Source organism: Bos indicus, chromosome 4 (assembly GCF_029378745.1).
Source record: "Bos indicus isolate NIAB-ARS_2022 breed Sahiwal x Tharparkar chromosome 4, NIAB-ARS_B.indTharparkar_mat_pri_1.0, whole genome shotgun sequence".
NCBI classification, from domain to species: domain Eukaryota; kingdom Metazoa; phylum Chordata; class Mammalia; order Artiodactyla; family Bovidae; genus Bos; species Bos indicus.
In genome coordinates, this window is record NC_091763.1 from 32,759,767 (window position 1) to 32,780,427 (window position 20,661).

At 44.3% G+C, this 20,661-nt stretch overlaps 1 protein-coding gene across 1 annotated transcript in view; it reads right to left on the reverse strand.

The window, feature by feature from the left end:
* Nucleotides 1-4,437: 4,437 nt before the first annotated feature.
* The window catches only part of LOC139182682 (ATP-dependent translocase ABCB1-like), a 71,025-nt gene continuing 54,801 nt past the window's right edge, over nt 4,438-20,661 (reverse strand). The window contains 6 exon segments of the mRNA XM_070787610.1: nt 4,438-5,187; nt 6,039-6,185; nt 8,772-8,978; nt 16,676-16,873; nt 17,357-17,513; nt 20,103-20,243. Of these exon segments, the coding sequence (XP_070643711.1) occupies nt 4,981-5,187; nt 6,039-6,185; nt 8,772-8,978; nt 16,676-16,873; nt 17,357-17,513; nt 20,103-20,243 (1,057 nt within the window). The 3' untranslated portion in view covers nt 4,438-4,980.

Sequence of the window (20,661 nt, forward strand, 5' to 3'; positions counted from 1 at the left end):
GCCACACTGTAAAACACCTTCTACTATGATGTCACCTTCAAGCCATGCGAACAAACTACCTTCCTCCTAAGACAGCTGCTCACCTCCACCCGTGTCACGGCGTTCTCCTAGCCAGTTTCTTCCCCTCCCTCCACCGCTCACATCTAGACTCTGGATATTTCTCATAGCCACTCGTTCTTCTCTCTTCTCACTCATCTCAGACCTCATTACCCTTCTTTTTAAAAAGTAAAATAAAATAAAAGCATCATGTTTAGCTCCCCCTGTCTGAGGTTTCTATTAGTTCCCCAAGGCTACTGTGACCAATTAACACAACTTTGGTGGCTTCAAACTAGGGAAAACAATGTGAAGGTTTCTCAAAGATATAAAACCAGGGCCTTCCCTGGTGGCCTGGTGGCGAAGAAGCCACCCTCCAACGCAAGGGGCGTGGTTTCGATCCTGGTCGGGGAACAAAGATCCCACGTGCTTCGGGGCCACTAAGCCCGTGCACCACAACTAGAGAAAGCCTGAGCGCCGCAGTGAAGACCCAGGGCAGCCAGAAAACACATTTTTTTAAAAAATTAAAACTAGAACTACCACGTGATACAGCAATGGCACTTCTGGGTATGCACCTGAAAGAAACAAAATCAGCACTGTATATTCACTGTCACATTACTCACAATAGCCAAAATATAGAAACGTTAAGTATCCACCAAAGGACGACCGGATAAAGAAAACACAGTAAATACTTACAATGGAATACTGTTCAGCCATAGGAAGGAAATCCTGCCGTTTGTGGCAACACAGATGAATCTGGAGGGCATTATGCTACGTGAAAGAGGCCATGGAGAAAAAGACATTTTTTGGTAGAACCTGTAGGGTTTTCTGTATGTGTATATGATCATATCATCTGCAAAGACAACCTAACTTCTTCCTTTCTGATGTGGATGCCTTTTATTTATTTTCTTGCCAGATTACTCTGGTTAGAATGCCCAGTACTATGTTGACTAGGAGACAAGAGTGGGGACTCTTATCTCATTCCTGATCTTAGAGAAAAAGCTTTCAATCTTTCACCAATGAGTATGATGTTAGCTGTAGGCTCACGACATATGGCCTTTATTCTGTTAAGGTATGTCCCCTCTACAGCTTCCCTGGTGGCGCAGAGGTAAAGAATATGCCTGGAATGCAGGAGACATGGGAGATGCAGGTTCAATCCATGGCTCAGGAAGATGCCCTGGAGAAGGAAATGGCAACCCACTCCAGTCTTCTTGCCTGGAAAATCCCATGGACAGAGGAGCCTGGCAGGCTACAGTCCATGGGGTCGCAGACTCAGACACAACTTAGTGACTGAACAACATATTCCCTCTATATACAGTTTGTTGAAAAATTTTTATTATGAAAGGATGTTGTATTTTCTCAAATTCTTTTCTACATCTCTTAAGATTATCTTACTTTTATTTTCCATTTTATTCATCTTATTTAATAGAATTAATTTATTAATAAACTATTGATTTGCCTATGTTGAACTATCCTTGTATTCTAGGGATAAACGCCCTTGATCATGCTGTATGATTCCTATAATGTGCTGTTAAATTCAGTTTGCAAGTATTTTGTCAAGAATTTTTGCACCTATATTGATCACCCATATTCATCTGTAGTTTTCTTGTAATGTTTTTATTTGACTTTTTAATCAGGACAATGCTGGCTTTGTAAAATGACTTTGGAAGTGTTCCCTCCTCCATTTTTTGAAAGAGTTTGAGAAAGATTGGTGTTATTCTTTAAATGTTTGGTAGGACTCACCAATGATGCCATCTGGTTCTGGGCCTTTCTTTGTTGGGAGGTTCTGGTTTACTGACTTAATCTCCTTACTCATTATTGGTCTATTCAGAGTTTTGATTTCTGATTCAGTCTTGATATGGTGTATGTTTCTAAGAATTTATCAGTTTATCCTAAGGTTATTCAACTTGTTGGTGTATAGTTGTTGATAGTAATCTCTTATTTCTGTGGTATCAACTGTTGTTTCTCCCCTTTCATTTCCAATTTATTTGATTCCTCTGCTTTTATTTCTAAAGTTTTGTCAACATTGTCACCCTTTGGTGGTATCATGTTTCCTTAATTTTTCACGTCCCTTGAAGTCTGCATTGCAGTCCTCCCATCTGAACTATATTCACCTTCTCCTGTCTTTATTAACTGGTTCAGGAGAGAAGTATCTTCCATCAGCTCTGCCAGTGATTCTGAGGCTTTCTGACTTCCTCTGATTGTACCTCATCCACACTTCTTGCTCCCTCTTGTGGCAGAACCCTTAGGCTTATATGCCTTCTCTTGATCAACAGTGCAGCCGGCTACGTACTGGCTGTCTTCCTCCTGTTTTGCCAGAGGTGGCACTAAAGCTCAGTTTGCAGTTTTTTCCCTAGCCGGTAGATTTGGCTCAGCAGTCTGTGTGTGCTCACCAGTCATCAGCCAGATCCTGCTCTTGCCACTGCTGTCGGGAGCACGCAGGGAGCCGGCCACAGGGTCAGGGGCTATTTGTGGGTGAGGTATCCTGAGCACTTATGGCTCAGATGGTAAAGAATCCGCCTGCAATGCAGGAGACCTGGGTTTGAGCCCTGGGTCAGGAAGATACCTTGGAGGAAATGGCAACCCACTCCAGTATTCTTCCCAGGAGAATCCCATGAACAGAAGAGCCTGGCAGGCTACAGTCCATAGGGTTGCAAAGAGTTGGACATGACTGGGCGACTAAGCACAGCACAGCATATGCTGAGCACTGCAGGTGAAGCATCCCCTGCAGCTTCAGGACAAGCTTCTCGAGTGCAGTCAGCTGGACCCGTGTGCCTTCAATGCCGAGGGGGCTACCAGCCATCTCAATCTCTTCCTGCCTCCCAGTCATGCAGTCCATGTTTCTGGACTCCGGAAGTGGGGAGAGAGAAAGGAGCTTCTTTGGCAGCCTCCCACATGGACTGGGAAGCCACGTGTCACCCACAAGCTCTCACTTTCCCTGAGAGAAACTGCAGGATGAGATCTCTCCTGGCCCTGAGCTGGGTCCCCTTGGGGGCAGGGTGAAGCTGCACCTCCCGCTCTCTCAGTGCATCCAAACTCAGTTTTGGGCTCCAAAGGCAGGCTGAAACTTCTCTTCTGGAAGCCCGGACTTCTCAAAGGCTCTCTGGTCGGTGGGTGACTGTTTCAGACAGTGTTTTCCAGGGGCTCCTGGACCAAGGCTGGTGGCAGGGGGAGGGGGCGCTGCTCGAGCCAGCTCACAGGCTATTTCAGGGTCCAGCCAGGGCCAAGTCTGTATCCCTATCAGTCGACTTGCAGGGAAGCAAGACTCCTTCCTCTCAGGGCCCCTTGGCACAGGGTATTGGATGCCACAGCTCCCAGACGGTACTCCTGTTCGTGGTTCAATGCCAAATTACTGTCGCTGAGGGCAAAACAAAGAGGGCAGATGCCTTATTCTGCCACAAGGCTGATGTCACTCCTCAAGGGCTTGTCATTTTAATCTGCATTTCTTTGGGACCGTGCACTTTCTTTCTCCAGCGTTTCTTCTTTGGGAATTTCTGGACCATGTTCTCTTCCCATTTTTCCTTGGAGGGGATGGCATTTTTGTTCCTTTTAAAATTCTTCATATTTTCAGGATACCAATTGTTCATAATAAATGTGGCAAATATTGCTCCCAGCTTGTGCCTTTCAGTCATGTTTATAGTGCTTTTTGGCTTGTCTTTTTGTAGTTGGAGCACCATTTTCTGATTGTATTTAAACTTATGGCACATTTTAATCATCTGCCACCAGAAGGATCAATTTGGAAGAGACCAGTTTACTGGGAAAAGTGATTCAATATCAAAACAGAAGAAGAATTTTATTGTGAAACGTGCAAAAAGGAACTTCTTGTTGGTCCAGTGGCTAAGACTCTGTGCTCCCAAGACAAAGGGGCCAGGGTTTGATCCCTGATCTGGGAACTGGATCCCACATGCCACAACTGAGAGTGGGAATGCCGCAAACAGAAATCCCGCATGCCGCAGTGAAGATCGAAGGCCCCATGTGCTGCAACCAAGACCCAGGGCAGCCAAATAAATACATGCAAATGTTTTTCAAAAGTACAAAAAGATGAAAAATCTGTAAAAGCCCTTCATAACAACAATGCAACACAGTCAACACACATGACAGTATGTGCTTCACAGCTTCCATCCTCTGCCCCCAAAACCCTGTACTGATCCATGTGAGTGGTCTGAGTCAGCATAATGCAGAAATACAAGAATCAGCAGGATCAAGTTCAAGAAGAAGCCACATGGCTTTGTAGAATAGAACCCAATGTGAAAAGACATGTACAACAGGAATTAATATACAGCTTAACCATTCTTACAAAATTAATGGGTGTTTTAAAAGAATTCCTTTTTTTAAAGTGCAGAAATGATCTTCAATAGTCCAGCTGAGAGATGACAGATTTACAGGCACTTCAGACAAGATGACTCCAGTCATAGAAAAGTTTAGTTTTATTATATTCAGTACTTTTTGCTACTTCTGTAATCTTTTAGCAGGGCAGTCAGTTACAGTTTGAATAAGAAACTATAAATAACAATTATACACTTTATTAACAAAAGCTACTTTGAATTATTCTATAACCTTTCTTGGAGAAGGAAATGGCAACCCACTCCAGTACTCTTGCCTAGAAAATTCCATGGATGGAGGAGCCTGGTGGGCTGCAATCCATGGGGTCACAAGGAGTCAGACATGACTGAGTGACAAAAAGGAAAGGAAGGAAGGAATAACCTTTCTAATGCAATCAAACCCACTGATTTACTCCCGTTGATGATGCTTCTTTCTGTTCTTTCAATTGTAAAGTCTCTGAAGACCCAGAACAGAGTGTGATGGATCTTCCACTGCGGCAGGAAATGTTAAATAAGTAACTCTACATAGTTTCTCTGGTAAGTGTTTGCTTTTTAATTTTGATTAAATGCCATATTTTAACACAAATACTATAAGACAATATTTGACAGCTTATATGGTCACCGTTCATTGGTGCTTTGTCCCAGCCTGGACACTGACCATGGTGAAATAGATGCCTTTCTGTGTCAGCAGCTGCTGGTGTGTGCCGTGTTCCTTGATTCTGCCATTCTGAAACACCACTATCAAGTCTGCGTTCTGGATGGTGGACAGCCGGTGAGCGATCACGATGCAGGTGCGGCCTTCTCGGGCTTTGTCCAGGGCTTCTTGGACAACCTGTTCAATAATCACACAAATTACCTCTGGTCATGATAATCCTCCCCCTTGAGTTCCTCCTTCATAACAAGCCTCACCATTAATGTATCCAACAATAAGTGCTTCTTTAACAGTGTCAGTGGAATACAACACATATTTCACAAAGCAAGGGATCTGTTATACGGAAGATACCGAATCCTAGTTTGGGTTAGTTCTTGGGTAGGGGCTATCTCCAAGTTGTGACTATAAATACAGTCCCTGTGATCATTTAAAAGCATTCAGTAGTGGGCTTATCCAAGCAGCATCCTTCTGGTCTAGCACCACAGTTAAGTCAGGAAGCCTAGGCATGGGCCAGCTTTTTGAATTTTGGTATTTTTAAGATTAAAAAATAATTCTCAGTACAACATTATAAAACAACTATATTCCAATAAAAGATTAAAAAAAAATCTCAGAATGAGCTTATCATTCAGATACCTGAATACTCAACTTTTTCTCAAACTAAAAACAATAGCTAGTATCTACCTAAGGAACAGCCAGGTTTAAACATTTTTCTGTGCTTCCACTTTTTGCTATAGTTGTTGAGGAGATGCTGTCAGTAGAGATGGGACCATGCCTCCTGAATGCAGCTTCTTGGATCAATACAAAGTGATCCAGGGCTATTTTTTGGAGCACACGTGCTATAAGACTAATCTGCCTCATTTCATCTTGGATCTCTTGAATGACAGCTACAGAAAGTGTTTAAATTCCACTGAAAGTAACAAAGTTTGTTATCAGCCTGAATTTTGTTCTTTACCGTAGAAGACAGTAGTGCGAATTTAAACCGTCTAAGGACAGCTGCTTCAAGTGTGAATGAGACCAATTTAAATTCTCACCTTTTCACTTTCCGTGTCCAGAGCCGAGGTAGCTTCATCCAGAAGCAAGATGTGAGGCTGTCTAACAAGGGCGCGAGCTATGGCAATGCGCTGTTTCTGGCCACCAGAGAGCTGAGTTCCTTTGTCCCCTACTCTGGTGTTGTATTTCTGTAAACAGGGTTTTGTTATTATGAAAAGCAGAACTGATAAAGCTGTGAGAAAGAGTCTGCTTGCAGAAAATAGGATAACCACTTCCATATACACAAAAAGGTTGAGGTTCAGAAGCTAAGAATGGGTTGATGAGTTTAACAGAAAATTCATAGCTCTAAATGGCAGGATTAATTTGTCTTCTTGAAAATAGACATTTGTGTCTTAAAAATTATGTTTTAGTGTGGACAAATTAACCTGAGGAAGACTACTGCTGCAATGTTAGTCTCTTCAAGCCTTCTGGTTTCACTATATTTGGGACAAAGACTGGTCAGAGGAAGGAAATTTGATTTTAACAGGCTATGCAGAATAATATAATTGAAGCTCATTTTATTTATGACCAGTAGGTGATGCTCTCTGCATTATTTCAAAAAGTGAGGAAGGGAAGATTCTTAGAACGCTAACCTTTTGCTGTCTGTTTTTATAAGACTATTTCCAAAGCGTCAACAATTTTAATGGATGCCAAGAAATTCTATCTTGGTATCTAACTTGAAAAGCTGAAATCTTCTGATTTACTTTTGTTTTTAGAATTCTCCTGACAGTAGATAATTAAGTATTAAATATGACAATAAGGACTGGAATTAATAGGGTAAATAAGTGAGAGCAGAAATGCAATGTATAACCTAGAAAACCACATTATCCTTTTTTATTCTCAGATTCTTACCAGGCTGAAATTTTGTAAACTGTGGGCTCTGATTCTGACATGCAAAGTTTGATTTTAAATCATGTCCTACCTCCTACTCTGCTGGTGAGAACGTAAGCTGGTGCAGCCACTATGGAAAACAGTATGGAAATTCCTCAGAAAACTAAAAATAGAATTACCATATGATCCAGCAACCCCAGTCCTGGGCACACATCCAGACAAAACTCTAATTCAAAAAGATACGTGCACCCTACATTCATAGTAGCACTATTCACAGTAGCAAGACATGGACGCAATCTAAACATTCACCGGCAGATGAACAGTTACCAAAGGTGTGGTGCACACATACGATGGAATGTCACGCAGCCGTAAAAGACAATGAAATAATACCATCTGCAGCCACGTGGATGCAACTAGAGGTTATCATACTAAGTGAAGCAAGTCAGAAAGAGAAAGACAAATATCATATGGTATCACTCATGTGCAACCTACAATATGACACAAGTGAGCTTAGCTGCGAGACAGACTCGCGGACACAGAGAACAGACTCATGTCGCCAAGGGGAGCGAGGTGGGGAGCGATGGAGAGGGAGGCTGGGGTAAAGCAGAAGTAATTACTGTATACAGGATGGATCCACAGCCAAGTCTTACTGTTTGGCACATTTAGTATCCTATAAAAACCATAATGAAAAAGAATATTAAAAAAGAATGTGTACATATATAGGTTACTGAACAACTCTGCTGTATGGCAGAACTTAACACTGTAAATTGTTGTGTTCAACTGTACCTCAATTAAAAAAAACTCATGTGCTATGTAGGGTTGCCTGTTTTTGCTTGCTATTTGTAGCAACCCTAATTCTGTGGTACTCAACATAGAGCTTTCCACCTGCAGATGATGTGAGCGAGCTCGGGGGAGGTTTGGTCAGACGGTTGCAACAGGCCCACCCCAGAGCTGCAGCCACCAGGGAGGCCGATGCACTGAAGTGAGTCCCACGCAGGTGGAGGGGTTTCCAGGCTGTATGGCCACAATACAGATCCCACTGAGGCAGATAAAGGCAGGACTGTAAACCCCGAGAGAAGGAAGCTAGACCAGTCCCGCTGCAGGATGAGGTAAATCCTAGTGTGAACAACAGAGGTGAAGAAGTAGGTCCTTGGACAGAATGTAGGACTTAAGGGGTTTTGCCTTTTCTTTCCACATGTAGACACTGAGGAAAAGAATTCTGATGTGTACAGGCGTGTTCTGTGGACGCAGCCCAGAGCCCAGGAAGACAGGGCTCTGTGGCAGACAAAGTGAGGGGGGCAAGATACACTTCATAAGCTCGATGATAATCACTCTCAGTATTTGTCTTTGTTAACCCCTAGCCCAGTGGTTCTCTAACTGTACCTGCATCAGTTACCACCTGGGGTACCAGAACACAGATTCCTAGACCCCAGTTCCAAGTTTCTGGTCCAGCAGGTCTGGGGTAGGGCATTTCTCACAAGATCCCAGGTGACACTGAGGTGCTGGCCCATGCCCAGACTAACTGACCTCATCATTAGTGAAGGGGATTAAAGTTATGCATTAAATATTCCAGCCTTAGGAAGGGCCCAATATCCACAGATGGGCTAGAAGGTTAAAGGAGGGGAGAGAAGGTTGGGAGAGAAATGATGGGGACGGTCACACCTGCTTCTGTGGGCCCCATGCCCTGATGTGGAGGGAAAGGCCTCCCAGACATGTACTTTTTAGTCAGACTGCTCACAGGGAGTCAGGCAGGTGGTTGGGTAAACATGACATAGACGGGGATGGGAAGACTCTTGTCTACATTGGGTGTGTTTTGGTTGCTCATTTCTCTTCACCGTTGGGATCCAGCCCTTTACAAATCACAACCACAGGCTCCCAGGCACCGCATCTGGTGAGAGACTTACGTCTGGCAGCATCTCGATGAAGGGGTGGATGTTGGCCTCCTTGGCTGCGCGCTCAATCTCCTCCTGGGACACGACCCGGCTGTTGTCTCCATAGGCGATGTTCTCGCCGATGCTGCAGTCAAACAGAATGGGCTCCTGGAACACGATGCCCATGTGTGCACGCAGCCACTGGACATTCAGCTGCTTTATTTCCTTGCCATCGATTAACTGAAGACAAGAGATCATGGATCAGCCTCAGAACCAGAATATTTTTGAATTTAGCAAAATTAATGTTGTTATTTCCTACGTTAAGACTGCAAGTTGTTATGAGACTGTTGTTGTTGCTTTTAGTTTGGACTGTCGAGGTTAACTGAATCAGGTTATAACTGCATGCTTTGGGGAACTGTCATGTTTCTTGCATTTTAACTCTAGCTTCTGATATATGCATCTCGAAGGCAGAATAATTGCTGTCCCTTGGACCACAAGATCAAATTAGTCAATCTTAAGGGAAATCAACCCTGAATCAACCCCCCACCACCGTTGGAAGAACTGATGAAGCTGAAGCTCCAGTATATTGGTCATCTGATGTGAAGAACCGACTCACTGGAAAAGTCCCTGATGCTAGGAAAGATTGAGGGCAAGAGGAGAAGGGGGTGACAGAGGATAAGATGTTGGATGACATCACTGATGCAATGGACATGAACTTGGGCAAACTTCGGGAGACAGCGAGGGACAGGGAGGCCTGGCATGCTGCAGTCCGTGGGGTCACAAAGTCGGACACAACTGGGTGACTGAACAACAGCAACAAGGTATAATAATACCCATCTCCTCCATCCCAGATATCCACGTTCTAGTTCACGAAACCTGCTCATGCTATTCACACGCAGGGAGAATTACGATGGAAGGCTGCTCATCAGCCGAGTTCAAGATGAGGAGCTTATCTTGGATTATCCAGGTGGAACCAAAATAATTATAAGGGTCCTTAACTGTGGGGGGTGGAGGGCAGCAGACTGGGGATCACAGTGAAGCAACACGAGGAGGACTCGATCAGTCGTTGCTGGCTTTGAAGATGGAGGAAGGGGCCATGAGCCAGAAAAGATAAGCAAGCAGACTCTCCCTGAGGGCCTGCAGAAGGCGCACAGCCCCGCTGACACCGTGCGGTCCACTTCGGACATCTGACTTCCAGAATGCATAAGCTAGACCTGTGGGGTTTTACTCCCCTAAACTGGCTGTAATTTGTTGTAGCAGCCACCAGAAACTAATAAAACATATTCTATTTCTGTGGCATTTTTTAAAAATAAGATGACTTTTTTAGTTTTCTGGCTGTACCATGTGGCACACAGGATCCCAGTTCCCTAACCAGGGGCTGAACCCTAGTTCAACTGGAGTCTTAACCACTGGACCAGCCAGGGAAGTCCCCCATCCTTACCGCTCTGTATCGATTTTTCACAGGAAAAGCTTCCACGGTTCGATTGGAAATAACTAACTGCTATCACCACATAACAGGCCTGGAGGTCACATTTCTGATCTGACCTGTTAGTCAGGATCAGCTTTTTGAGGACTCAAGTGAAACAGAAGTGAGCGTGGGAGGATGCCGCTATCTCTCTAAATAGTTGTTGACCATAGGAAAGTGAGTTAGTACCTCAGTTTCTTTGCACGTAAAATGGGAATGATTATAATCCCTAAACTCCAGAATTGAGGATTCAGCGACGTCAGCAGGGACCCCACTGAGCACAGTGCTGGGCACAGAGTGTGTGAAGGACCGTCTGTGGTTTGGAACGGTGCCTGTGTGATGCACTTGGAACCACAGCAGAGGGACAGATGTCTGAGGGGATAAAAGGATGGACAGACATCTATAGCTTACCCAGAGCAGCAGGAGGGAGAGCCCAGCCTTTCTCTAGGAACCTGGCTCCCCTTGGATCCCTCTGCAGAAGCCTGGGCGTGCCCATTACAGCCTCGCAGATAAAAATCCTTCCTCTCTGATGGAGACATATCTGCCCCAAAGATCTACTCTGCAAGAGAACGCTGGCATTCAAGTGAGAGCTGCCATAATCGTGGAAGAAGACATCAGTGACTCAGCTTCGAGCTTTTCTAATACTGATGAGTATATCCCGAGCTATAAATATACTCTGAATCCCATGTGCCCGGCTGCCCGCCTCTGGGAGACAGCTGGCCAAGGACAGGGTACATATGGGCTTTGCTGCAGGAAGGTAGCTTCTATTCATGAAACTAACAGGTGCAAAGATGGATGGAAAACATAGCCATGACCTTATTAGTACCCAGCCCAGTTGCCATGGAGACTATTCCAAGCATCTATGCTCCAGGCTTCCTCGTGGTGTTAAGTGAAAGTGGAAAGTAGAGGCTGAAGAGAGGAAAGAAAAACCACACAAGGATGGTTACAAACCATATAGCAGGTCAGGCTAGATGGAACACTGCGCACTTGAGAAATGGAGAACTGAGGGAAGAAAAAGAATTTTTTTCCAGACTTATACCCTTAGGGGGCTTCCCTGGTGGCTCAGATGGTAAAGAATCTGCCTGCAATGCAGGAGACCCAGGTTCAATCTCTGGGTTGGGAAGATCCCCTGGAGAAGAGAATGGCAACCCACTCCAGTATTCTTGCCTGGAGAATCCCATGGACAGAGAAACCTGGGGGCTACAGTCCACAGGGTTGCAAAGAGTCATACACAACTGAGCAACACACACACACACACACACACACACACACACACTACTAGGAGAAAAAAAGACACTGTTTAACTAATATAATCAGATGACTATGACTGATCCCTGCAAGCTTCAGTGAGTTTTTCCATCAGACATATAATAAGATGCTTAGAGCTCCTCATCCCCACACTATACACAGCTACTGCTAACTATTTAAAACTTGTGTTTCCTAAAGGATCCTTTCCTGAGGGAAAATATGTTTAAAAGTCCAAATGTAAAAAGATCAATGCACATCTTCTTTGGCTGAGGCACGGGTGGTGGTCTGAGGAAGACCAAGGAAATTCAGTGAGTCTGTTTACACTGCTCAAAAGATCCTGGCCTAAGTGAAAATCTCAAGTAACACACTGACAGTAACAATGAAAGGCTAAATTAAAATGATGAGCTATCCCCATTCTAGACTTAAATCTACTGCCTGATTTCAGTAGCACAATCAAATGTTAAATATGTATCATTTTCCTGTATGTATTTACTCTGAAATAATCATTTTAGACAAGTTATTGAGCACTGATTATATTATAGGTCCTGTGTTGAAGTATGCCTCATGCACTCTCTCATTTCATCTTGACAAAGCTTGCAAGATTGGTGTGATTTTAATCCCCATTTTACTGATGAGGACACGAGCAGAGTTTGGTCGTTTGTGCAGGGTCACGTTCTTAGTGGCTAAGGGAGCTCAGGTCTGCACACTACAGGTTAGATTTTGGCTACACAGTGGTTGAGAATTGAAAAATACTTTCTGTCTTCCCTCAAAGGAACAATGTGTCCATCTTAGCCCAGGTACCCACTGGGTAACGGCCAGACGACAGGCTTTTAGCTGTGTCCTAAGAGGGAGAGAGGACTCTGATGGTGGTGTGAAGGATGGGCAAGGGGAGAAAGGAAAGGTCAGGGGAAGACCAAAGACTCGAGTGAGTCTCAGTGAAGCTAATGAATGTAAGATTCAAGGACCCTCATCTGCAGGCAAATGCTGGGAGTTACACAATGTCCTGGATGAGGGGAGGCCAGGCTGTAGTCAGGGGGTTTTCTGGCTAAGCCTTTAGGATAACTTGCCTAAAAAGGAGAGGGACCAGAATCCTTAAGGCTTTAATATTTTGTTGTGAATTTTTTTCATTAGAAGTAAATATTTACGCTTGTGACTAATTCTGTGTTCCTAACTCTTTCAAGTATAGTCCCTGAACCTGTACAACTTTCGGGCCCCACGAAACTCAGAACCTCTACTCTCTGAACAATCCCATAGCTTCATTTTGTAAGACTCGCCACAGTGTGACCTGAAACTTGCAAAGTTACCAGTTCAGTGGTCCTCAAAGTCTGGTTGGCATCAGAATCATCTGGGAAAGTTTAAAAAATGAAAAGGCCGGGTCCTAACCTGTGTGAATGAGCCAGGGTGGCTGCATTCTTTGTGAGCTCTCCAGACCATTCGGACCCACACCAGTCTGAGAACCAGCACTCAGGTCAACGTTGCTAAGTGTGACTTGAGGCTTGCTGATGGTCACGAGCATTTCCTGACCTCAGGGTCAAGTCCTTGCTTCAGTTCTTACAATCAAATGACGCTCCGGTCCCCAGACTCATTTTTTTTTTTCATGGCAGTAAGAACTAATTGCTAATAACCTATTGACTTAGTCTTTAAGACTTAGTCTTTATGATCACCAATTGATGTTCATAAACAGAACTTGGCACATTTACTAGCCTTTATTGGGGCACTTCCATTAAGAAGGCCGGCCGCTGTGTAGCACTTGGTGGCATTTCAAAGCTCTAGTGCAAACACACAGAGCAGATCATCGTGTTCCTCCAAAAGATGAGGGCGCTTTGTTTGCAGTGCATCATCACTGTAGTCCTGAGAGGGTTATTCTACGCACTCAGCACTCATTTCCATATTCTTGTGTGTCTGTCCTTTCACCTATCAAGGGACTGCAGGACTAAAATCTATTTCCTAGGCTCCCTTCTGCCGCCGGAAGTAACTGAGGTTCTACCAGTGAGATGCCTGGTGCAAAACCTGGAAACCAGAAGCTGTGGTAAACCGTCACCCATGTTCCGGCAGAAAGGAGCTTTTGCAGCAGCGAGACTCTGTCCTTGTGTCTTCAGGCTTGGAGCAGCTGTGACATGGGCACCAGTCCCGGCAACTTCCTGGCCACAGGATCCCAGCTGCGGCGCTGATTTGAATGCTGGGAGCGCTGACTCTGACTCCCCTCTGCCAGTGATGATGTGAGCGCTGAACCCCCTTATTAAACGAGCAGCTGCTCGGATGCCCACAGCGCTTTGTTTCCTATGCCGAACCAAAACTGGTATGGTTCATGCCTTTAATTTTGCTCCCCTGCGTTAATGGATGTGGAGAATAACCATTTATTTCTTTACTTTCTTGTAGTCTGATTATTTTACTGTTACCATTATTGCTGTTTTCAACTCCAACACTCTGTTATCACCAAGAGTTTTTCCCACTACAGTGACTACATGTGCAGTTGTGGGGGCAGGCTGGGGAATGAAAATTTTTTGCCTTTCCTAACTGGGTTATAATCAAACAAGTTCGAGAGTCATTATTCTAATTAAATCTGCTATTTCAGCCAACTTATGCTGCATGCGTGCATGATTAGTTGCTTTTGTTGTGTCCAACTCTTTGTGACCCTGTGGACAGTAGCCTGCCAGGCTGCTCTGTCCATGGGGATTCTCCAGGCAAGAATACTGGAACAGGTTGCCATGCCCTCCTCCAGGGGATCCCCCCAATCCATGGACTGAACTCATGTCTCCTGAGCCTCCTACATTGGCAGGTGGGTTCTTTACCCACCTGGGAAGCCCAACTTATGCTACATTAGGAAAAAATCACTCATCAGCCACAGCTCACATTATCTCTTTCATCAAACAACATCTTGATTGCACACCCTTATAGCCTTATGCCTCTAGTTCTAGTTTTCCCTTAAGAATCAACTCTAGATCTATCATCCATTTTAAAAAAAATTTTGGCCACGCTGAGTGACATGCGGGATCTTAGTTCCCCCACTAGGGATCAAACCCATGTCCCCTACATTGAAAGCAGGGAGTCTTAACCAATGGACCACTGGGGAAGCCCCAAAGTCTATCTTCTTTAACTCATGGAAGGATATGCCCTATCTCTTCAGTTAAAATCTTGAACCATCCCCTATAATTCATTAGAGATTAACATATATGCTGCTTAATAAATGTCTCTTAAGGACCATGATCACTGTCTGAGAGACAACTTTTCCTCCTCTGATGGCTTCATTTGTCAGGAAGGTCTTCACTGAGAGTTCTCTGTCCAAACCTTAAACATAAAACTGAAGCATAAAGTCAGAATTCACAGAAAATATGTGATGAAGTAGTAAAAATAAGGAACCAAGCTTAAAGAAGAACAAAGCGTACATAACTGTCACAGAATAGACTCACTAAAGGCACAACTGTCTTTGGATACAGTAAGAGATATTTATGATCACTGTGATTACTGTGAGGAAGTGCAAAGAGCCCTTGCCTACAGGTAGAAAATGCTATTTCCATGTCAACCATTAATGCAAGCAGGACCCACAAGGAGCTGGTGGGCATCACCTCACTGTACAAAGCAGGTGTCCATCCTGGTTGGGCAGTGCCCAGGCCATTCCAGTTGTTGAATATTTTGAATGTCACCCCTGAGTATAACTGATAACTCAAGGCCTACATAATGGAAATGTTTTGCTATAAATTTCACTCCTTCCTAATTTGATTCTTTTCTAGTCCCCATTACAGTCATTTCAAAATTCACTATTTGGGGGAGTTCCCTGGCAGTCCAGTGGTTACAACTTCATAATTTCACTGCAATGGCCCAGGTTCCACCCCTGGTCAGGGAACTAAGATCCCACAAGCTGCACAGTGTGACCAAAAAATAACAATCAAAAATGTCCCTACTCCCTTCACAACGCCTATCTCATTCCCAGTGCCTAAGATAGTCCCTGACAGGCACTCATTGACAGTTTACTGAATGTCCCATGAATCAATCTGACCCTTCACTTACCCTTTTAGTTTAGAAAGAAAAGAGAATCCCTCTATGTTCTTTATCTGTTTCCCAAATTTGTTGATATCGCTTTTTTTTTCCTTAGAAGGTGTCTGAATTTCCTTTCTCCATCAATTGTTTTATCCCATCTTCAGCCATAAAAATGTTCAGGATTCCCCATGATGAACATCTTCCCTGGGTTCTGCCCAGTGGTATTTTCCTTCCCTCTCCTTTGATCTGCCGCTAGTCTCCACACACCTCGTCTCCGTTTCCCTCCTAACCATGCCTCAGCCACGTGCAGCTGTCTTCTCCCGCCACCACTTCACTGAGGAGACTGAAATGTCAGAAGCAGCACATTAACGGCCAGCCCCTCCCATGTCTTTTCAGTCTTCACCGTACCCCGTTTCTCCACAGCGTCTGCCACTGGGGACCGCCTTCTCCTTGCCATCCCTGGCTTCCATCTGGCTTCTCTCAGTGCCCCTCCTCTGCCTTTCTGGATTTCCACCCCCCGGATCCTCTCATGTAACTGAGACCAAGGGAAGGGGGATGGCAGGCAAAAAGGCTGCTTGTCGAGGAGGGGAGGGTAGTAGAGTTGAAGGAAGGGTTGGACAAATTGGCTGGAACAGTGGACACAGCTTTGAGACTGTGTCAAGGAGGTCAGGCTTTAAGTGGAATCATTGTTCAAAGGTTTGCAAAGCCATGGCTTATAGTCGAGAATTAAATAGGCATTAAGAAGATGAAAAATTTGGAATGAGCTGAACAAGAAAGGATGCTCAGAAAGACCTAGAGATTATTATACTAAATGAAGTAATTCAGACAGAGAAAGGCAAATATCATATGCTATCACTCACGTGGAATCTAATTTTTTAAAATTATACAAATGAGGAATCTAATTTTTTAAAATTATACAAATGAACTTTACAAAACAGAAAAAAGACTCTCAGATTTCGAAAACACACTTATGGTTACCAAAGGGGAAACATGTTGGAGAAGGATAAATAAGGAGCGTGGGATTAGCACACACAATCCTCTATATATAATACAGATAGCTGACAAGGACCTCCTGTTGAGGGAACTCCACTCAATATTCTGTAACAACCTGCATGGGTAAAGAATCTGAAAAAAGCGTGGATATATGTATATGTGTAACCGAACTGCTTTGTCGTACACCTGAAACTAACACAATATTGTAAATCAACTACATTCCACAAAAAAATAAAGAAAATAGTGCGCTCACCACTGTGCCAGCCAAGGGGTCATAGAACCGCTTCAGGAGCTGGATGACCGTGCCCTTCCCGCAGCAGCTGTTGCCCACCAGGGCCAGCGTCTGGCCCTTCTTCACCTCCAGGCTCAGCCCCCGTAGCACCGGGATGTCTGGTCGAGTGGGGTAGTTGAACACGACGTCATTAAATGCCACATTTCTTTCCACTGTACTCTAAAATCAGGACAGTAACAGTAAATTTCATTGCTGCAATCCTGAAAACTGACTTTACAGCCAATCCTCTGTACTGCCAGGTATCAGAGGGCAGCGACCTTGGATTGCAATCAAGCTTCAGTTGTAACTGCTAGAAAGTAATACAGATCTAAAAGGGTCAGCATTTCCACAGCATGTCTCATTAACACAATACAAACGTGATAACCCAAAGCTATAACAGAATTACCTACACATAATAAAACCTGATTCGCAGGATTTGTGTATAAAATGGGCAGTATTCCTATATCCCTGTGGCTCTGTTATATAAAAGTACTAGATGTTAACATGTATCAATATTATCAGCATTTATTAAAATGAACCCATGATCAAGGAAGTTTCATTTTACTACCAGCAAGTAAAAGCACAGATTTTATTAAACTTCCACTTAGAATACATTCATTCATCAGTTAGGAGCAGGTCACGTAATCAAAACATGAAACTGACCGGCTTTAGGCCTTCTGTGCTGTAGCTGTCGATCAGAGGAATTTTTTCAATGATATTGATGACGTGGGCTGCTGACGCTTTGGCCTTGGCATAGTCAGGAGCAAATGAACTGACCTGTCCCACAGCCATGGCACCAAAGACAATAGCTGAGAACACTCTGCCAACAACAAAGACAAAATGTGTCAAGAGTTAACGACTGCAATGCCCAAAGGGTGGCACTTCTACAACCTGAGAGCGCTACCTCGAAGAATCCCAACACATTAGTCAAAAAATAAAACAACCGTTTCCTTATAAGTTCATATCAGTGTGGTTAACTGATTGTAAAATGACCCCACGTTTCACCTCTCTCTGGGTTTTCACCTTCTTATAATGTGACCTTGCAGCCTCTCCATGGAAGAAGTGGAATTTGTCTTCCTACCCTTGGAATCTGGGTTGGCCTTGGGACTTGCTCTGGCCAACAGGATGTGGTGGAAGTGACGGTTTCCAGCTCCAAGCCTACGATTCAGGGGGCCTTGTGTGCTCCTGTCTCTCTCATTCTGCCACAACCACAAGCCCGGCTGGCTGGCTGGCTGGAGGACAAGGCACAGACAGAAGAGTGTTGTGTGGGCCCCACTGCTCACTGCACACACGCGTGAGCCCAGCTGAGATCTCCTCTGCCTAGGCCAGATAGCAGAACTGCCTGGCTGACCCCAGACTTCAGAGCCAAGAACAGATGTTCACTATTGTACATTCCTGGGGGCTAGCGGGTGGCTGTCTTGCAGCAGTATCTGTGGCCATCAATAACAGATACAGGCAGTTTTGCTGGAATTGGATCAGAGTCTTAGAAAACCCGTGAGCCATGCAGCAAACAAGAGAGTTCCTTAAACAGCCAGATAGTGTGCTGGTCTCAAGATGCTCTGAGTTCTTTTGGGTTTTTTTTTGGCCATGCTGCAGCTTCTGAGATCTTAGTTCCCCTTAAGGATCGAACTTAGGCCACAGTATAGAAAGCAACCGAGTCCTAACCACTGGACCACCAAGGAAGTCCCTGCATCGCCATTCTTAATCTACATCATGGGAATCATAGCAGCTTCAGGTCGGGAAGGACTTCACAGGATGTCAAGTCCAGCTCTCCAAGTTTGTGCCAGGGCGCACACCCCAGGCCAGCTCCCATCCTTTGTTTCAGGAAGGAGGAAGTTTGCTAAAGGAAGTCTTTTGTTAATCAAAGAGAAATGTACATCCTTTTGCCTAATACAGCCCTTCAAAGAACTGGAATATTATTTAAAAAGCCCTTTGCATCTTTGGTAACTCCTTTCACTCCCAACATTCCAGCCACCTTTTTCTGGACACATTGATCAAAATGTCTTTTTAAACAGTGGGCCTAGAACCGATACAACATTGGGGATCTTCCCAGGATAATACCGTGAGTCCATGAACAAATCACTCAGATGGTTCATTTGGTCTTCTTATCTAGACCTGTGGCATCTTTTTCAAACAGATAGCTCTTCAGACAGGTCTCCCCTATCTCTTACTCAGAAGACTTATTTTCCGAATCTAACAATCTAAGAGTCAGCAACTTCCATCAGTTGAATACCTTAACCTCAGAGTAAAGCACTAATTCAGATTCTCTGGTGACTCAGAAGGTAACGAGTCTGCCTGCAGTTTGGGAGACCTGAGTTCAATCCCTGGGTCCAGAAGATCCCCTGGAGAAGGAAATGGCAATCCACTCCAGTATTCTTGCCTGGAAAATCCCATGGACAGAGAAGCCTGGTGGGCTACAGTCCATAGGATTGCAAAGAGTCGGATGGGACTGAGTGACTACACTTTCACTTTCAAAGCAATAATTATCAAATAATTATCTAATCAAGCACCAATACCAGTGAAGCCTGATTACAATCTTTTGGTCATAGTTATAAAGAGCACCTGCATATCATCGGTCAGAGGTTGAGTGGAAATTTTACAATCTTCTGTTGGGGTCATCCTGGGAAAACTGGAATGCATGCACAAATCGATGTCTAAATAGGATGTAAATGTTACACTGACACATACTTCCAAGTTTCAATGATGCTGGTTTAACTATAAAACTGTGTCACCACTGATTATGGTAGCTATTAAAGGGCAGCTCACACATCACCAAATCAAGACACTCAGAAAAATTACACTCACTTTTCACTACCAAACCACGTATTTTAGTTTAACTGTATATTCAGTACTTTAGAAGGAAGTCCAGGCCTGTCTTCTGACTCAGGTACAATCTTCTGCATTTCACGGTGATGAGCCAGATATTCCCATAGAGCTTTCCTTTTTCATTCCTCAATTTCTCCAGCTCTTACCTTCTAATTCCTTTTCTCTTATCAAGCAAAGCAAATGTATCCTAGAATATTCCAGGGCTCTCAGACCTCAGTGCTCCACATCTATTCTTTAGCTGCCCTGTTCAGAATCTTCTCAAAGGAACCAGGTGCTTGACTCTGGGTGAGGCTTCTTCCCAATCACCTAGGCCTGCTGGAAACCCCTTGATGAGTCACCGAGCCATGGATTTGAGAATGTCAAATGTGTCAGCCAGTACTGGAGAGAAGGGCAGATACCAATTCCCCAAATGGAATGGGATGCTTTCTGAGTAACATGGGGACTCAGAGGCAAAAATGCCAACTTCTGAATCACCAAAATCTCTTCATGAAGCTTCACAGTAAGGCTTCCTATCCAGGCATGAAGCACATGCACCTTGGTTTCATTTCTAGAGCCCGACTGTCAATAGGAGCCCCGTACTTACAAGAGAACATCCTGAAACTCCATGATGCCTTGTGCCACCAAGTAGGCACCAAACCGGAAACAGCCAGCATAGGAGAAATACATCATTGCCTGGGTGAAGGCAAATGTAATTCCAAAGACATGTGCTTTCCTCAAAGAGTTTCTGAAAAGAAGACATTCTGACATTTACTTGACTTTCATTTCTCAGTCCTTAAAACATAATCTTTGATGCATTAGCAGTAGGGGATGGTGGCATAGCAGACAAAATGGGTTTCATTTCCAAAACACTAAGTTTGGTCATCACATCTCCACTTTAATGGAGAACTAACCACACCTCGAAGTGTTGAGGTCAAGGTAAAATAAGCCAAGGACAAGAAGAGTTTGTTAGGGGTTAGTGCACTCCTTCCCTTTCCCCCACCCGTGGACATGTAACATATACGTACTCTACACTGATCGCTCAACACGTGTTGACCCAAAACCCATGAGCTTCAGGGACGTGAAGGGCCATGCAGAGGTGCCAGCTGTGTTCTTGACCTTGGGGACCCAGGAGCTGAGCTGGATTATTCATGAAGTGGAAGTTT